The following is a 17,259-nucleotide window of genomic DNA, read 5'->3' on the forward strand; positions in this document are numbered from 1 at the left end:
CTATGTTGCCCAAGTTGGAGTGCAGTGGCTGTTCCCCGGCATGATCATATTGCACCCTCAAACTCCTGGGTTCAAGAGATCCTCGTACCTCGGCCTCCCAAGTAGCTGGGACTAAAGTCATGCACCACTGTGCCCAGTAGAACAGTTGCCTTTTATTGTCATATCTGGTTCTCCCTCCATGCCTCATCTACCTGGGACAGTCCAAGGCTTGAGGTCCTCCTCCCCTAACATCAACTCCTTCCATCTCCTTCCTTCTGTGGCTCCTGGCTCTACTAGGGTAGGGTCTGGTTTGCCTCCAGCACCCTCTGGTGTGTCCTGGGTTCCTGCAGTCCATTTATTTGTTAATTGGCTTTTTCTTCCATTCTTCATTCAGATATTTGCAGAGTACCTTCTTTGTGCCAGGCTCTGTGCCAGGTGCTGGGAATTCTCTGGGAAGCAGCCCCTGCCCTCACAGGGCTGCTGCTTTGAGAACAGTGCTCACACTCCAGCGTCCTCACTGGTTCAAGCTTATGGCTTTCTGGTTCTATTCCTGAGTCTTAGTGCTTGTGTAATGTGAGTCTACCTCCTCCACTTCCCCCTGCCACCACCATGGCCCCATTCCCAGACCCATTCAGTTTTCCGAGCCAGACCCCAAAGCAAGCATGTTCCCTTTGGGAGGCATCCTGGGAGAAGACCCCTGCACATCACCATCAGCCTGGTATGCTTTTCCTTTCCCTATGTAAGTGAGCTTAGCTCCCCCTGCCAGCTCCCAAGTAGCTTCATAAACCTTGTTGACCATAAGTTTTAACAAGGGGAGTAGCCAAAGTCAAAGACTACCAGTATTGAATTGTGTCTTCTAATCTTGCCCTAGAAGAATTACTGGCTGGGTGCAGTGGCTCATGCCTATAATCCCAGCACTTTGGGAAGCCAAGATGGGAGGACTGATTGAGCCCAGGAGTCTGAGACCAGCCTGGGCAACATAGTGAGATCCTATATCTACCAAATTTTTTTTTTTTTTTAGTTTTTGAGGCAGAGTCTCACTCTTTTGCTCAGGCTGCAGTGCAGGGGCACAATATTGGCTCACTGCAGCCTCTGCCTCCCAAGTTCAAGTGATTATCATGCCTCATCCCCCCCTCCGAGTAGCTGGGATTACAGGTGCGCACCACCAGACCCAGCTAATTTTTGTGTTTTTAGTAGAGACGGGGTTTCACCATGTTGTCCAGGCTGATCCCAAACTCCAGACCTCAAGTGATCCACCAGCCTTGCCCTCCCAAAGTGTTGGGATTAGAGGTGTGAGCCACCATGCCTAGCCTCTACCAAAAATTTTTAAAAGCCAAGTATGGTGGTGTGCACCTGTATTCCCAACTAGTCAGGAGGCTTAGGTGGGAGGATTTCTTGTGCCCGGGGGTCAAGCCTGCAGTGAGCTACGATCACATCACTACCCTTGAGCCTGGACAACAGAGTGCGACCCTGTCTCTAAAAAAACAAAAACCTGCTTTGGTCACTTGAACTTTGCCCAAGGTCAGCTGTGTTTTTGCTTTTCGTTGTGTATATCTTCCATGTGGGTTAGCTGTATTTAAGAGACTGATTTTGTACAAAGGATGAGAAGGTTGTGGCTGTGAGTTAGGCTGTGGCATGTTACTACCTCCCACTTAGGTGTTGTTTTTGAGGTAACCCAAGTCCCTGTTAGCTTTTCACACAGCACTATTGATAATGGTCATGGAAAGACTTTTAATTTGGTTCTTGCTGCCATCGTTTCCTTACCAGAATGGCACCAATTTCTCCTAAGACGTATTCATGTCTATCACATTTGTCTTTGCCAGGAACTTTCAGGACCAGCTTCGAATGGAGGGATCAGCCAGACAAACACCTATGACGCCCAGTATGAGAGGTGATTGACTGACGTGACTCTGGAATAAACCAGGGTGAACACAGGCCTGGACACAGGCGAGCAGACGTGTGGCACTGTGCATTTGGTCCTCAGGCAGATGTATGGTGCCACATACTGGCAGGAAAGACTAGAAAAAGTAGGCCGGGAGCGGTGGCTCACGCCTATAATCCCAGCATTTTGGGAGGCCGAGGCAGGCGGATCACGAGGTCAGGAGATTGAGACCATCCTGGCTAACACAGTGAAACCCTGTCTCTCCTAAAAAAAATACAAAAAATTAGCCGGGCATGGTGCCGGGCACCTGTAGTCTCAGCTACTCGGGAGGCTGAGGCAGGAGAATGGCAAACCCAGGAGGCGGAGCTTGCAGTGAGCCGAGATTGCGCCACTGCACTCCAGCCTGGGCGACAGAGCGAGACTCCGTCTCAAAAAAAAAAAAGACTAAAGTGTTGGCTCTCTTGCTTCCTCTTGTGGCAGTTACTTATAATAATTCTAGACTCTTGATAGCAAGTTTCCAGGAATGGGTGATAGAATTGCTGACTGGTTCACAGGTCAGTGCCATTGGGGGAAAGGTACTGAGTCAGTTTTTTCTGATTGGTTTGATCTTCTATGAATGATGTATGATCACAGGGCCTAGATGTCCTCAGTGGGAAGTTTATATAATTGTAAAGATAAGGAAGTTTGGAGGAACAGCTCCAGAGATTACGGGAAAAACCGCGAGGATTCATTTTACGAAGACTTATACTTAAGGTGTCTATGAGAGCCTGTTGATGAAGAACCTGAGTTTGCTTTAAAACAGATCCAAGTTCAATTCCCAGCCCTATCACTTACTGGTTGGGTGGCCTTGGGCAAGAGTGTGGGGTTTCTCACCCGTATACAGCACCTACACCGCCAGTTATGTGGGATTAAATGGCATCATGCATATTAAATGCCTGGCACAGTGTGCCCTTGGTAAGCGGTTAAGAAATGTAGTTACTGCTGCCACCATGATGATGATAGTGGTGACTCTCCCTTTTTATCTGTTTTCCAACCCAGGGCCATCCAGGAGAGCCTCCTCACCAGCACAGAAGGCCTGTGCCCCAGCGCCCTGAGCGAGACAAGCCGTTTTGATAATGACTTGCAGCTAGCCATGGAGCTCTCTGCCAAAGAGCTGGAGGAATGGGAGCTCCGGCTCCAGGAGGAAGAGGCTGAGCTCCAGCAAGTCTTACAGCTGTCACTCACTGACAAATAGACCTTTCAGCCTGTGAGCCTCTGCACAAAGCAGAGGCTGTGGGCTGTCACAGATGCTGTGTCAACCAGGGCCCTAGGGCTGAGGGCCTGCACCTTGCGTGCATGCAGCAGGCAACAACTGCCCCTTCTTTATGCAGAGGTGCAGAACCAGGGACTCCTGGGCCCATCCAGGCCGCTCCCTGGGGTGGAGAAGGGACCAGGGATTGCAGGCCCCATCTCCAGGCTAAGGGGAGGAGAGCATCATCACTTTCCATTAGCTGTATTGGCTTGCAGGTCACATTTTTACTACCAGCTTTAGACAAAACCCCAATCCCCGCAGGTTTGTAGATAAATTTTTATCAAGGAGTGATAACAAGACAAGTTATTGCAGAGTCAGGGTGCTTTTATATATGAGAGCAGCAGCCGCCTTTGTAAAGTGTGGTCTATGAGAATTGGAGACACTTCTTTACTGTTCACCAAAGAAATGGGTAATCTGTGCTGATCTCCTTATTTTTACCTTTTTACAGGGTTTCTAGGACATTGTCATTATTCTTCCTCCATCTCTATCTGATTCCATTCCTTCCACACCCAGCTATAGAGGAGATATAGAATCTATTTTAGATTATTGTTAACTATTTGCATCAAATTAAGATACACAAATGGCCATGGATGTTGCCTTAGCCTTAAACATTACTAATAGTTTCACATCACCTCACTGCACGCATGGAAGGATCTGATTTGAATTTGTAAAGGCAATTCTTTTGAGAGCAGGATTCTCCAGGCTAAATCAAAGGCAGCTAATCCTGTCCCTGAAGGAGCAGCTAGGGGAACCTGAGGCTTGTTCTTGAAGTGGGCAAGCTGGCCAAAATATTGGAACACACAGAACCAAACCAGGTGTGTTCTACACCTGCATGAGTGAAGGATTTCCACGTAGACACCTAAGAAGAGCCCGCATGCCCTAGACTCACTCCAGAGGAAGGATTGATTTGCAACCAGAAAGGGAGCTGAAAACCACGGAGCTCCATGGCTCTTCATTCAAAAGGGAAAATGATTCCACGTTGCTTTTTAGAGTTCAAATCAACATCTTTCTGGATAAATCTATTTTTTAACAATCTTTTTATTATTTGTAAAAGATATAAAAACAACTCCCATCAGTAGCAATACAAGGTTATACATTTTAACCAGATTTTCTCAGGCCTTTTTTGGATACCTTTAGTAGTTAACTCTCTTTTGTCAAACCCTCTTGTAAATAACCATCGCACAACATACAGAACCCTGGGGAATACAGCCAAGGGCACTGCTCACTGTGGCCCGTGTATTCATTCCCACAGGCTGCACTGAAATAACCTGGTAAACAACACCCTCCTCCATTTTGCGTCTATTTCTTCTGTTGTGCTTCTTTGGGGATAGGAAGAGAAACATAACTACTGTTCCAGGTAATGTCTGTATCATACAGTTAGTGTTGCCAGTGAAACGTTCCCAGATACAAAGAATTGTGCTTTTAATTCCATTTCACAATCTGCTTTTTTTTTTTTTTTTTTGTCATTGTCTGACCAAAATTCCTTCTGCACACGAGGCCAGTATAGGCAACGTCACATTTGTTTCAAATATGCAGTGTGGCATTTTGTTTACTTTGCATTTACTGTGAGCAAAGATACTTCTTGGAATGGCTGCAGTGAGGCCGTGTCATTGGCTCACAAAGGTGACTCATAGGTAATTTCTGTGTTTGCATTCCGCTGCTCTGCTCCCTAAGGTCCTTGACTTTCTCCCCAGGAATTCACTTAAAAAGGGACTGAGCATTGTGTCAACCTGTTGCAGTGTTTTTCATGTATGTGTTCACTCTAAAAATGCAAATAAAGACTGCTTCCTTAGAGGGTGCTCATACAAAATTCCAGTCTTTGAGTCTTTTTCCTTTTCAGTTTTTTCTAGTCACTGGATGTACCCACACTTCCTGTTATGTATGTCAGTAGAACATTAGAATGCCTCACTTTGCTCAGTTCATCACTGCAAAGGTGGCATGCTCCTCCCAGCCTTCCTGCCTAGGTTAACAAGCCCCATGCTGCTTGTTTCAAATGGCAACTAAAAGCAAGCCAGTATTGGGCTGTTCTGACACCTCTGTGGTCCTCCTGGAGGGGAACTGGCTCTTGTGGGGTAAGGGAAGCCCAGCCAACATCAAAGCTCTGCATCAATGCTATCCCTTGAAGCCAACTGCTTTGTGAGGCTGTTCCTAGAAGTCCAGATGATAAGGCTTCCAAACTCTTCCTATATCTAAATAAGCTGGTATTAAAAACAACAAAGGCAGTGGCCAGTAGAAATGTATGGGTTCCAGAAATGAGGCTGTATTTCTGGGAAGATGTAAAGGAGCTGCTTTGCTTTTAGGGGAAAGTAGATATCAATACTTTGAAGCCACAAGGACACTATGAAGAAAACCATTACTCTTTCAGGTCAAGAGGTGCAATGACTATGGATTATTTAAAAACTGAAAAGCTAAGCTTGAGTGGCCCAATATCAGCAGGAAGTGGTTTTTTTTGTTTGTTTGTTTGTTTTCCTGAGACGGAGTTTCGCTCTTGTTGCCCTGGCTGGAGTGCAATGGCGCGATCTTGGCTCACTGCAACCTCTGCCTCCCGGGTTCAAGCGATTCTCCTGCCTCAGCCTCCTGAGTAGCTGGGATTACAGGCGTGAGCCACAGCACCAGGCCAGAAACTTTAATTGAGCAACTTCTGCACGTTAGACACTGCTAGGAACTAAGTTCCTAAGGCACTCTGCTCTATAAACAAGCTTGTCACATTACATAAACGTGGCATGTCGAGGAAGTGGAAGTCTGCTCTAAATAATGACAGGAAAGGGAAACTGCCATAACTGCCAGCTTGGTCACAGTCTCCTGCTGACCACAAATGACATCAAGGAAGATGAACTGGATGTGGAGATTTCAAGTGATTCAGTGGTACAGTGAGTGATGAAGTTCAAAGTACCACCTAGGCCTCTGTTTAGAAATATGTGTAGGTTTAAGCCTGAGGTCCAGGTGGAAAAAAATACAACATGCTGATATGACTCCATAGCCACTAAATCATAGGCAGCACTAGGAGACTTTTATCTCAACTTTAGGCCAGGCGCAGTGGCTCACGCCTGTAATCCCAGCACTTTGGGAGGCCAAGGCAGGTGGATCACCTGAGGTCAGGAGTTTGAGACCAGCCTGGCCAACATGGTGAAACCCCATCTCTACTAAAAATACAAAAAAATTAGCCAGGCATGGTGGCTCATGCCTGTAATCCTGGCTACTCTGGAGGCTGAGGCAGGAGAATCACTTGAACCCGGGAGGTGGAGGTTGCAGTGAGCCAACAATGCACCATTGCACTCTAGCCTGGGCAACAGGAACCAAACTCCGTCTCAAAAAAAGAAATTTCACTTCACAGACCTTCTTTAAGTGATTAGATCAAATTCAGACACACACCTGCATTTCAAACACTTGGGAAATAAATGGTGGAGTAAAACAATATATAGGATTTTACTTTAGCTTTAATTGACGTTTTGCTCAAAAGCAAAGAACAGTGAACATTTCAATGGTTCAATGTTACAAGATTACAAACAAAATCCTTACACAGTTACAGTATCCTACTTCGGTTACTTCACATTAAATGCAGGTTGTTAAAATCAGTGCTGTGCTTGAACACAAGATAAGCATTTCAATTTAATAACAAAATTAAATTTAGCACCTTGAAATAAATATTGACAGCAGCTTTATAAGTATGAAAGTATCATTTCAATAGGAGGAAAAAATCCAGTTCACCAACAGTGGAAACTAATAGCAGCATTTTCAAAGCTGAGATGAAATTTGTGTAAACACACACTGGCCCGCACAGTGGACATGCACTTCTGTTGGCTGGGCCCTCCCCACCCAGGGATGAACAGAGTGCCCACTGAGCCTTTTACATTCCAAATCTGGAAAGCTGCCTCAAGTTTCAGACCGTGGGCTAGAAAGACTCAAATGCAGGGCAAGGGAGATCAATGCGTTTAAGCAGGATGGGGTCCTTTTTGTAATAGGCCAACCTAGTAACATTTCCAGTCCAACTTCAGAGCATTCCAGGCCAAAGGTGCATATAGTAACAGGTCTACCTGATGTGACCCTGACTTCAGGGGGAGCACCTGAGTGCAGGGCAGGATGCAGGTGAGGAACGAGGGCCCAAGATCCCCACAGCTGACACCACTTTGCAACCAGCGCATTCTAGGCCAACTCAGGTGAGATTAAAAAAAAAAAAATCTGTGATTCTTAACCCACTGTAACCAAATGGTTCTTAAATAGGGAATGTCTGCATGGTAAGTCTCCTTCTTAATAACATTTTCAAGCATTAATGATGAGTTCTTTACAGTGTGGTTCTTACAGGCACTCACAAGGTTACCATGTTTTCTTTCTCATGAACACTCCATCTTTACACTGACCTTTGGAGCTTTCAGGTCTTACTTTTAACAAGTACAGTCAGAAACACTGAGAAGCGGACTCAGGGGCCAATTATTTGCGCTACAGTGTTAGGAAAAAATAATGTCTAGTACATGTTTTCTTCTAATTCATTTAGCGTTTACCAACTGTCCAGACCAAAGGTCATTTCCAAGTAGGAAAGTTTTGGTTCCAACTTCTCCACTGGCCTGTGTGCAACACAACTTATCCTATTCCCAAATACTCATTGAAGAACTTGTCTGGCTGTCACCGACGCCGAATGGGCTTGTAGACACAAAATGCCATAAGGATGACAGTCACCAGCAGGATGCTGAAAATGGTTCCCATCAACACTGCAAAGGGAAAACAGGTTACTTCCTAATGGCAGCTCCAGGTTAGGCAATTCATCCACTCACTGCCAATGATTTATCAAATGCCACTTGCTGCCAGGCACTATGTCAAGTGCTGTGCAAACAGATGTAAACAGATCCTCTCTCCAGTTGTCTCTACGTATAGTTGGGGGAGAAACAGATGAGAGCATTTCACATAGCTTGATATACCGTAAAAAAAAAAAAAAAACAGTAACATGCTAGGGATGGAGACAGGGTGGGCAGCAAGAAGGGGGGATGGTCAGGAAGCATCCGAGGAGGAGACTCACAAACTAAGACAGGCCGAGTGTGGTGGCTCGTGTAATCTCAGCACTTTGGGAGGCCTAGGTGGGTGGATCACTTGAGGTCAGGAGTTCGAGACTAGCCTGACCAACATGGTGAAACCCCGTCTTTACTAAAAATACAAAAATTGGCCAGGTGTGGTGGCATCCGCCAGCTACTCAGGAGGCTACTCCTGAGCTACTCAGCTACTCAGGAGGCTACTCCTGAGCTACTCAGCTACTCAGGAGGCTACTCCTGAGCTACTCAGCTACTCAGGAGGCTACTCCTGAGCTACTCAGCTACTCAGGAGGCTGAGGCAGGAGAATCGCTTGAACCCGAGAGGCGGAGGTTACACTGAGCCGAGACTGCGCCACTAAGTGACAGAATGAAACTCCATCTCAAAAAAAAAACAACAAAAAAGCTGAGACCTTACGAGTGAGGCTCTGCAGGGAGCATGCTGCAGGCCCACAGATCAGCTAAGGAAGGGCCTTGAGGCCAGTATAAGCCCAACACACTCAGTGAACAGAAGGGAGGCAACCAGGCAAGGAGTGCAGGAAGAGAGGCAGGAAATCAGGCCAGAGAGGAAGGCTGGGGCTGGTCTGTGCAAGGCCTTGGAGACCATGAAGGAAACACGGATTTTAAGTTTAAAGAGAAGCCACTAGGGGGCTGTAGGCAAAGGAATGACATCATCTGATTTAGTCGGAAAAAAAAAAAAAAAGATTCCTCTGGCTTTTGTGTGGAGAATTGTTCGACTATAGGGGAGCAAGAGAGCAGGATGCCCAACTATGCCTTTAAAGCCATTAATAAAAACCTGGAGATTCAATAAAGTATTTCAGTCTCAAGATGAGTCTTGACAGGGCCTTTTGAGCAACAAAGCAACTAACTCACAAATCTGCTATGTTTGGCCGGGTGCGGTGGCTCATGCCTGTAATCCCAGCACTTTGGGAGGCCGAGGCGGGCGGATCACAAGGTCAGGAGTTCGAGACCAGCCTGGCCAATATGGTGAAACCATGTCTCTACTAAAAATACAAAAAAATTTAGCCAGGTGTGGTGGTGTGCGCCTGTAGTCCCAGCTACTCAGGAGGCTGAGGCAGGAGAATTGCTTGAACCCAGGAGGCAGAGGTTGCAGTGAGCCAAGATTATACCACTGCACTCCAGCCTGGGCAATAGAGGGAGACTCTGTCTCAAAAAAAAAAAAAAAACGGTTACGTTTTTAAGACTAAATTTCACATCTGAAATTTTCAAGGTGCTCAGGTGAGAAATGGGAACTACAACTGATTACTCAAGTTGAGCCCTGGTGATACAGGATAAAGACCTGGGCTTTAAACTACTACATAACAAAAAAGAAAAAATAAATAAAGAAAAAAATAAACTAGCGTAACCAGCAACCTGTCAGAGGTTTATTCAATAGCAGCAGTGATACGCAATCTTGTTTCTGTGACTATCTCAGCGATCTTGGGAAGCATTCAAAACAAGCAAATGTACACTGATGTGTGTTTGTAGGGATGTGGGCCCATCCCAGGTTCCAGCTAGGGCCTAACCATGGTTGTTCTTCAGTCTCATTACTGTTCCTTTGAAAAAACACAATTTAGCCAGGCAAGGTGGCTCATGCCTATAATCCCAGCACTTTGGGGGGCCAAGGCAGGCAGATCACGAGGTCAGGAGTTCGAGACCAGCCTGGCCAACATGGTGAAACCCCATCTCTACTAAAAATACAAAAATTAGCCGGACATGGTGGCGGGCACCTGTAATCCCAGCTACTCAGGGGGCTGAGGCAGGAGAATCGCTTGAACCCCAGAGGCAGAGGTTGCAGCAAGCCGAGATCGCACCATTGCACTCCAGCCTGGGCGACAGAGACTCTGTCAAAAAAAAGAAAACAAAACAAAAGAAAAACCAAGATTTGACCATAGTTTTATTTAAATCAGTAACTTTGTAGTATCTGTGATCCCCCACACACACATCCTCCACGCTTAAACCGGTTATTATTTTAAAATCGACTATACAGAAAAATCAGGCCAGGTGCGGTGGCTCACGCCTGTAATCCCAGCACTTTGGGAGGCCAAGGCAAGCAGATCACCTGAAGTCGGGAGTTCGAGACCAGCCTGACCAACATGGAGAAACCCTGTCTCTACTGAAAATACAAAATTAGCTGGGAGTGGTGGTGCATGCCTGTAATCCCAGCTACTTGGGAGGCTGAGGCAGGAGAATTTCTTGAACCCGGGAGGCGGGGGTTGCAGTGAGCCGAGATCACGCCACTGCACTCCAGCCTGGGCAACAAGAGCGAAACTCCGTCTCAAAAAAAAAAAAAAAAAGAAAGAAAAGAAAATTCATCTTTTTTTGGTGAGTGAGGGGGAAGAAGGAAGGAGAAGGTGACAAAGACAGCATGTCATAACTCCAAAGGCCAGAAGTAATTTTAAGATCTTTGTCAAACAAAATCTCCAACCTACGTGAACTAAATGTCATGTCTTAAAATAGCCCTTGTTAACTGAATACCTGCCCTAATTTTCAAAAGTCCTGAATTCTGAGTTTCTATGGTTTGGACTACAATTGGACTTAAAGTTGTCTTATTCCATTTAAGACCATTTTCTTGCATCTCGCATTTTGGAAGAACTCTAAACCATTTTCTTGCATCTCACATTTTGGAAGAACTCTAAAAAAAATTTAAAACTCCCAGCTGTGCGCAGCGGCTCAAGCCTGTAATCCCAGTGAGAGGTCAAGGCGGGTGGATCACAAGATCAGGAGACTGAGACCACTCTGGCTAACACGGTGAAACCCCGTCTCTACTAAATATACAAAAATTAGCTGGGCATGGTGGCGGGCACCTGTAATCCCAGCTACTCGGGAGGCTGAGGCAGGAGAATCACCTGAACCAGGGAGTCGGGGGTTGCAGTGAGCCAAGATCGCGCCACTGCACTCCAGCCTGGCAACAGAGCGAGACTCCATCTCAAAAAAATAAAAAATAAAAAACTTAAAACTCCCAAAGCAGGAATGCAGAAGATTGGAATTGGGGAATGGAAATCTACCTTTAAAAAATAAAAAAGGCCAGGCGCAGTGGCTCACACCTGTAATGCCAGCACTTTGGGAGGCCGAGATGGGCAGATCACTTGAGATCAAGACTTCGAGACAAGCCTGGCCAACATGGAGAAACCCCCTCTGTACCAAAATTACAAACATTAGCCAGGCACGGTGGTGGGTGCCTGTAATCCCAGCTACTTGGGAGGCTGAGGCAAGAGAATCACTCGAACCTGGGCGGTGGAGGTTGCAGTGAACCAAGATCATGCCATTGCACTCCAGAATGGGCAACAGAGTGACACTCCATATAAAAAAATATAATAAAAATAAAATTTAAAAAGGAGCTTAAAACCATGAGTTGTTAGGTACACAATGGCCATGCATTTGGGGCCTGATCAATCCTCCCAGTCGTCATCTTTTCACTTCTCCCTACACTTTGCATGCAGTGACAGTTGCCTGAATTGCAGGCCCAGGCAGAACCTTAAAAGAATGTTTTAGGGCGGGCGTGGTGGCTCACACCTGTAATCCCAGCACTTTGGGAGGCCACAGTGGGCAGTTCATGAGGTCAAGAGATCGAGACCATCCTGGCCAACATGGTGAAACCCCATCTCTACTAAAAATACAAAAATTACCTGGGCGTGGTGGCACACGCCTGTGGTCCCAGCTACTCAATAGGCTGAGGCAGGATAATTGCTTGAACCCAGGAGGCGGAGGTTGCAGTGAGCTGAGACCGCACCACTGCACTCCAGCCTTGGCAACAAGAGCAAAACTCCATCTCAAAAAAATAAATAAATACCAACTGTATGGAACTGTCTAGGACAGCATTTCTCAAACTATCTATGGCAAAGGAGTAGTTTTTATAATTTCTAGTCTGTCCCAGACCACTACATAGCCCTACTGTGCATGACTAATAACCAGTTCCCTTCATCTGCAAAGCATTCCAGTTCAGAGACACCTAGAACTGGTCTCTAAGTGCTTGGATGTTGCAACAATGTCAAACTGTTAAGTTTCTAAACACTCTCAATTTCTGTAGTCATCTCTTTGCAGATAACATAGTTTGCAGACTCACACTGGTCTGCAGACTACCCTTTGAGTAGTACTGTTCCACAGCAGTGGGTATCCAATGGGGATTTGGCGTCCCGTGGACATTTGGCAATGTCTGAAGAGATTTTGACTATCTTGATTAGGAGTAGGGGGTGCTACTGGTATCTAAAGGCTGGGGATGCCACTAAACTTCTTACAGTGTTTAGGATAGCCCCCCCACTGCCCCTCGCCCCCTGAAATCATTTATCCAACATGTCGTAATATCCAGGTTGAGAAACCCTGTTTTGAAGGATCGAGTGGGATAATGTGTGGAAACTATTTAGTAGAGTGCTAGGTACACAGTAAGTCGTCAACACATGGCAGACACTGAGTTCATGTAGAGTCAAGATAATCCAAAATGATACTAATAGCCACTTTGTAGATATACAGATGTACCAAGGAGATACAGTGGGAAGGGAAGACTTTGGCGAGGGGCAGATTTATTGTGAAGTTTGCCAAGCTTTAAGTTCCAGAACTCCTTCCAAAGCCAAAGCCATAGCCATGCACACACACGTATTTATGCAGCGTGTGTGTGTGTTGAAGACATCCTCCCACAACTCATGTTTCAAGCCCCCAAACAGGTTCTAGTATTGGCCTCATCATTTCCTAGCTATGTAACTTTGGGCAAATAACTTCACTTCTCTGAGTTTCATTTTCCTTATCTGAAAAATAGAGCTGCAACATCAGGTGCGGTGGCTCACACTTGTAATCCCAACACTTTGGGAGGCCGAGGCAGGAGGATTGCTTGAGCCCAAGAGTTCGAGACCCCCACCTCTACAAAAAGTAAACAACAACAACAACAAAATGAGCCAGGCGTGGTGGTGCATGCCTGTAGTCCCAGCTACTCGCCCGGGATGCTGAGGTGGGAGGATCACTTAAACCCAGGAGGCCGAGGCTGCAGTGAGCCAAGATCGTGCCACAGCACTCCAGCCTGGGTGACAGAGGAGACACTATTGTAAAAGAAAAAAAAAAGGGCTGCAAACCGTACGTTTCTCATTAAGTTATTGTAAGGCTCAAATGAATTCGCGTATACAAAGTGCGTAGCACAAGACGTGGGATGTAAGAAATGCTCAAAAACTGTTATCATTTTTGCAATAAATACTGGCTCCTCTGGGAAAGAAGAGGGGTGGGGTAAATGATGTGCTTTGTTGCCTAGCCTGAGCCCACATAGCCAGAGAGGAGAGGACCCAGAATAGAACCCAGAATGAGACCCAGGTCTCTCGATTGCAGTTCATTCATGGGCAAGCAGTACATATTGAGAGCTTACTGGACACCATGCCAGGCTCGAGACCAGCCTGGCCAACGTAGTGAAACCCCATCTCTACTAAAAATACAAAAATTAGCCAGGTGTGGTGGTGTGCGCCTGTAATCCCAGCTACTCGGCAGGCTGAGGCAGGAGAATTGCTTGAACCTGGGAGGCGAAGGTTCTGGCACATACTGAGCACTTGCTGAGAGGTAAAGCTCAGGCCTTCTGCCCCATGCTTTTAGAAAGGGAGTCTCGGGGCCCCGAGGGGCCTCACCCCTCACTCACCCCCCGCACTCACCCATCTCCCCACTCTATCCCCTGTCCGCTCCGTACATGCCCGGCTCCAGCACCCAGAGCAGTGAAAGCTCAGGCACTACCCGCCGCCCGCCAGCCCGAGGGCCGCTCACCCAGGTTCTGCCCTCGCAGCACCGCGTACGGCCGGCTCCGCTCCAGCGGATCCACGGGGCTCGGGGCCTCTGCCTCCCCCACCAGGAGGCTGCAGAGGCCAAGGCACAGCCACGGTAACGCTGGACGCAGCATCTTCCCCAGCCCTGCAGAAGCAGAGAGGCCACTTCCGTCGCAAACCCTGCCTCTGTCTCCTCCCAGGTTTCTCTGCGTCGCTGCCACCGCCCTTAGGGCGTGCGTCATTGCCATGGTAACTGTGCGTCCTGGTCTAAGTTCCGCTTCTGCCTAAGATTTGTTCCGGATTAACGTTCCTCAATAACTAATGTTTCCCCCGGACCAACTTTCCGTTCAGATCAACTTTCCGTCTGTGCCAACGTTCGCCGCGATTACCGTTCTGCTGTGGTTAGCGTTCCCTCATCCATTGGGGTCCAGGTCTTGTAGGTCCATTTGGGGCCTATTGAAGATTTTTTACGAATCCATGCGTTTTCTTATTAAACCTTCATTACGGGCCTGGAAAATAGATACTGTGTTTCTATAGTACAAATGCCGTCTTCTCAGGGAGCCCTTGCCCAGACATCCTTTTCTAAAATTGCAACCTTCCCTTTCCCTTAATGTACATTCTCCCTACCTTCGTTCTCTTCCATTCCCCCCATTCACTTTAGACTCATCACCATTTACCTTATACATTTAACGTACATTTGATTATTTTCTGAGGACCTGCTTCGCCCTAGCATATAAAGTCCACGAACACAGCAATTTTGTTCTTGCTCTCTGCTCTGTCCCAGAGACCGAGGGGAGAGAGAGACCCTCTCATTTTGTTTTATATTGTTTTATACTCAGTACCTGTTTTAAGAAGAAACAACAAGGAAGTAAAACCAAAGACGGGCAGCCCAGCGCCAGGCCCGAAACCAGGCCTGGGCCTGCCTGGCCTAAACCCAGTTTCATGTGTGTGAAGAGACCACCAAACAGGCTTTGTGTGAGCAACATGGCTGTTTATTTCACCTGGGTGCAGGCGGGCTGAGTCCGAAAAGAGAGTCAGCAAAGGGTGGTGGATTATCATTAGTTCTTACAGGTTTTGGGATAGGCGGTGAAGTTAAGAGCAATGTTTTGCGGGCAGGGGTGGATCTCACAAAGTACATTCTCAAGGGTAGGGAGAATTACAAAGAACCTTCTTAAGGTTGGGGGAGATTACAAAGTACCTTAAGGGTGGGAGAGATTACAAAGTACCTTAAGGGTGGGGGGAGATTACAAAGTACATTGATCAGTTAGGGTGGGGCAGAAACAAATCACAATGGTGGAATGTTATCAGTTAAGGCTATTTTTACTTCTTTTGTGGATCTTCAGTTACTTCAGGCCATCTGGATATATACGTGCAAGTCACAGGGGATGCGATGGCTTGGCTTGGGCTCAGAGGCCTCACACCCAGTAGCTAAAAATCAACTCATAACTTAGAAACCGATGTTATTCATAGATTCCAGACATTGTATAGAAGAACGTTGTGAAACTCCCTGCCCTGTTCTGTTTCTCTCTTACCACTGGTGCATGCAGCCCCTGTCACGTACCACCTACTTGCTCAAATCAATCACGACCCTTTCATGTGAAATCTTTAGTGCTGTGAGGAGCCCTTAAAAGGGACAGAAATTGTGCATTCGGGGAGCTCGGATTTTAAGGCAGTAGCTTGCCGATGCTCCCAGCTGAATAAAGCCCTTCCTTCTACAACTCGGTGTCTGAGAGGTTTTGTCTGCGGCTCGTCCTGCTACAAGACTAGAAGAGTAGCATATTATATTCAGTAACTGTTTGCTGAATACATGAGGGAATTGAGCTAAGTGTTTGGCCCAACGCTGCACACACAAAGTGGCAGAGCTAGAATTTGACCCAAGCATAGTTTTGAATCTGGAGGCTTTATCACCTCACACATTGCCTTACCTCCTGAAGGTTTGATTTGTAGTGGGATTGGTATCATTTACCTCACAATGGATGTGCAATACAAATGTCAGAGGCATGTGAACCAGAGCAACTCCATCTTAAATAGGAGCTGGGTAAAATGAGGCTGAAACCTACTGGGCTGAATTCCCAGACGGTTAAGGCATTCTAAATCACAGGATGATATAGGAGGTCAGCACAAAATACAGGTCATAAAGACCTTGCTGATAAAACAGGTTGCAGTAAAGGAGCCTGCTATAAACCACCAAAACCAAAATGGTGACAAGAGTGACCTCTGGTCGTCCTCACTGCTACACTCCCAGCAGTGCCATGACAGTTTACAAATGCCATGGTAATGTCAGGAAGTTACCCTATATGGTCTAAAAGGGGGAGGCATGAATAATCCACCCCTCGTTTAGCGTATCATCAAGAAATAATCATAAAAATGCCTAACCAGCAGCCCTCGGGGCTGCTCTGTCTATGGAGTAGCCATTCTTTTATTCCACTACTTTATTAATAAACTTGCTTTCACTTTGCACTGTGGACTTGCCCTGAATTCTTTCTTGCGCTAGATCCAAGAACCCCCTCTTGGGATCTGGATCGGGACCCTTTTCCTGTAACGTATTTCTGGCAACCACAGAAGGGACTATAGTGCAGAAACCTGACCCAATGGCTACCTTTGGGTAAGTGTTGGGGTCCGTTAAAACTACCAGGTGTTCACCTGCAAAGGGAAGGTGTAATCTGCCATGTTAAAGACACTGTGCACCAACTTCTTCATTTCTTTCTCCACGATCTCCTCTTTCACTTCTGCTGTCCTTTTCACCTTGCTGTGCACAGAACTGATGACAGGCTCTTTCCACTGGTACAGCTTGCCACTCACCAGAGCAAAGCTAAATGGCAGGCACAGGAAAGCATCAATGGGAGGCATAGCACAGTGGGGTGGGAGGCAGGCTCTGCAGGCCACTTCCGTTCCAATCCTAGCTCTGCTGCATGACTTGCTTCCGTGTGACTCGTTTTCCCTCTCTGCACAATGGGAAGCATAGTCATACCTGCCTCATGAATTGTGAGGATCAAATGATATATGTCTGCAAACTCCTTTGCCCAGTATCTGGCACATACTGAGCACTTGCTATAGGAAAGCTGCTGCCCCCAATCTCATTTTTTTTTTAAATGGAGTCTCGCTCTGTCACCCAGGCTGGAGTGCAGTGCAAGCTCCGCCTCCTAGGTTCATGCCATTCTCCTGCCTCAGCCTCCCAAGTAGCTGGGACTACAGGTGCCCGCCACCACGCCTGGCTAATTTTTTGTATTTTTTTTGGTAGAGACGGAGTTTCACCGTGTTGGCTAGGATGGTCTCAATCTCCTGACCTCGTGATCCACCCGCCTTGGCCTCCCAAAGTGCTGGGATTACAGGCGTGAGCCACCGTGCCCGGCCTTC

At 46.8% G+C, this 17,259-nt stretch overlaps 2 protein-coding genes across 7 annotated transcripts in view; one reads left to right on the forward strand and one right to left on the reverse strand.

Moving 5' to 3' along the window:
* Positions 1-4,962, forward strand: part of ANKRD13A (ankyrin repeat domain 13A) — a 40,280-nt gene extending 35,318 nt beyond the window's left edge. For all 6 annotated transcript variants that reach the window (XM_004053877.5, XM_063694322.1, XM_055359019.2 and 3 more), the window contains exons 14-15: positions 1,803-1,870; positions 2,900-4,962. In XM_004053877.5, the coding sequence (XP_004053925.1) occupies positions 1,803-1,870; positions 2,900-3,095 (264 nt within the window). In that variant the 3' untranslated portion in view covers positions 3,096-4,962. The remainder of the gene's footprint in view (positions 1-1,802; positions 1,871-2,899) is intronic.
* A 1,609-nt stretch (positions 4,963-6,571) lies between these two features.
* Positions 6,572-16,942, reverse strand: C10H12orf76 (chromosome 10 C12orf76 homolog). Its single transcript, XM_019039046.4, has 2 exons — positions 13,904-16,942; positions 6,572-7,858 (listed from the first exon to the last, which is right to left on the reverse strand). The coding sequence occupies exons 1-2, from the start codon at positions 14,148-14,150 to the stop codon at positions 7,773-7,775; spliced, it is 333 nt and encodes a 110-aa protein (XP_018894591.2). The 5' UTR covers positions 14,151-16,942; the 3' UTR covers positions 6,572-7,772.
* Between the last annotated feature and the right edge of the window lie 317 nt (positions 16,943-17,259).

The sequence above is a fragment of the Gorilla gorilla genome, chromosome 10 (assembly GCF_029281585.2).
Source record: "Gorilla gorilla gorilla isolate KB3781 chromosome 10, NHGRI_mGorGor1-v2.1_pri, whole genome shotgun sequence".
Lineage (NCBI taxonomy): Eukaryota > Metazoa > Chordata > Mammalia > Primates > Hominidae > Gorilla > Gorilla gorilla.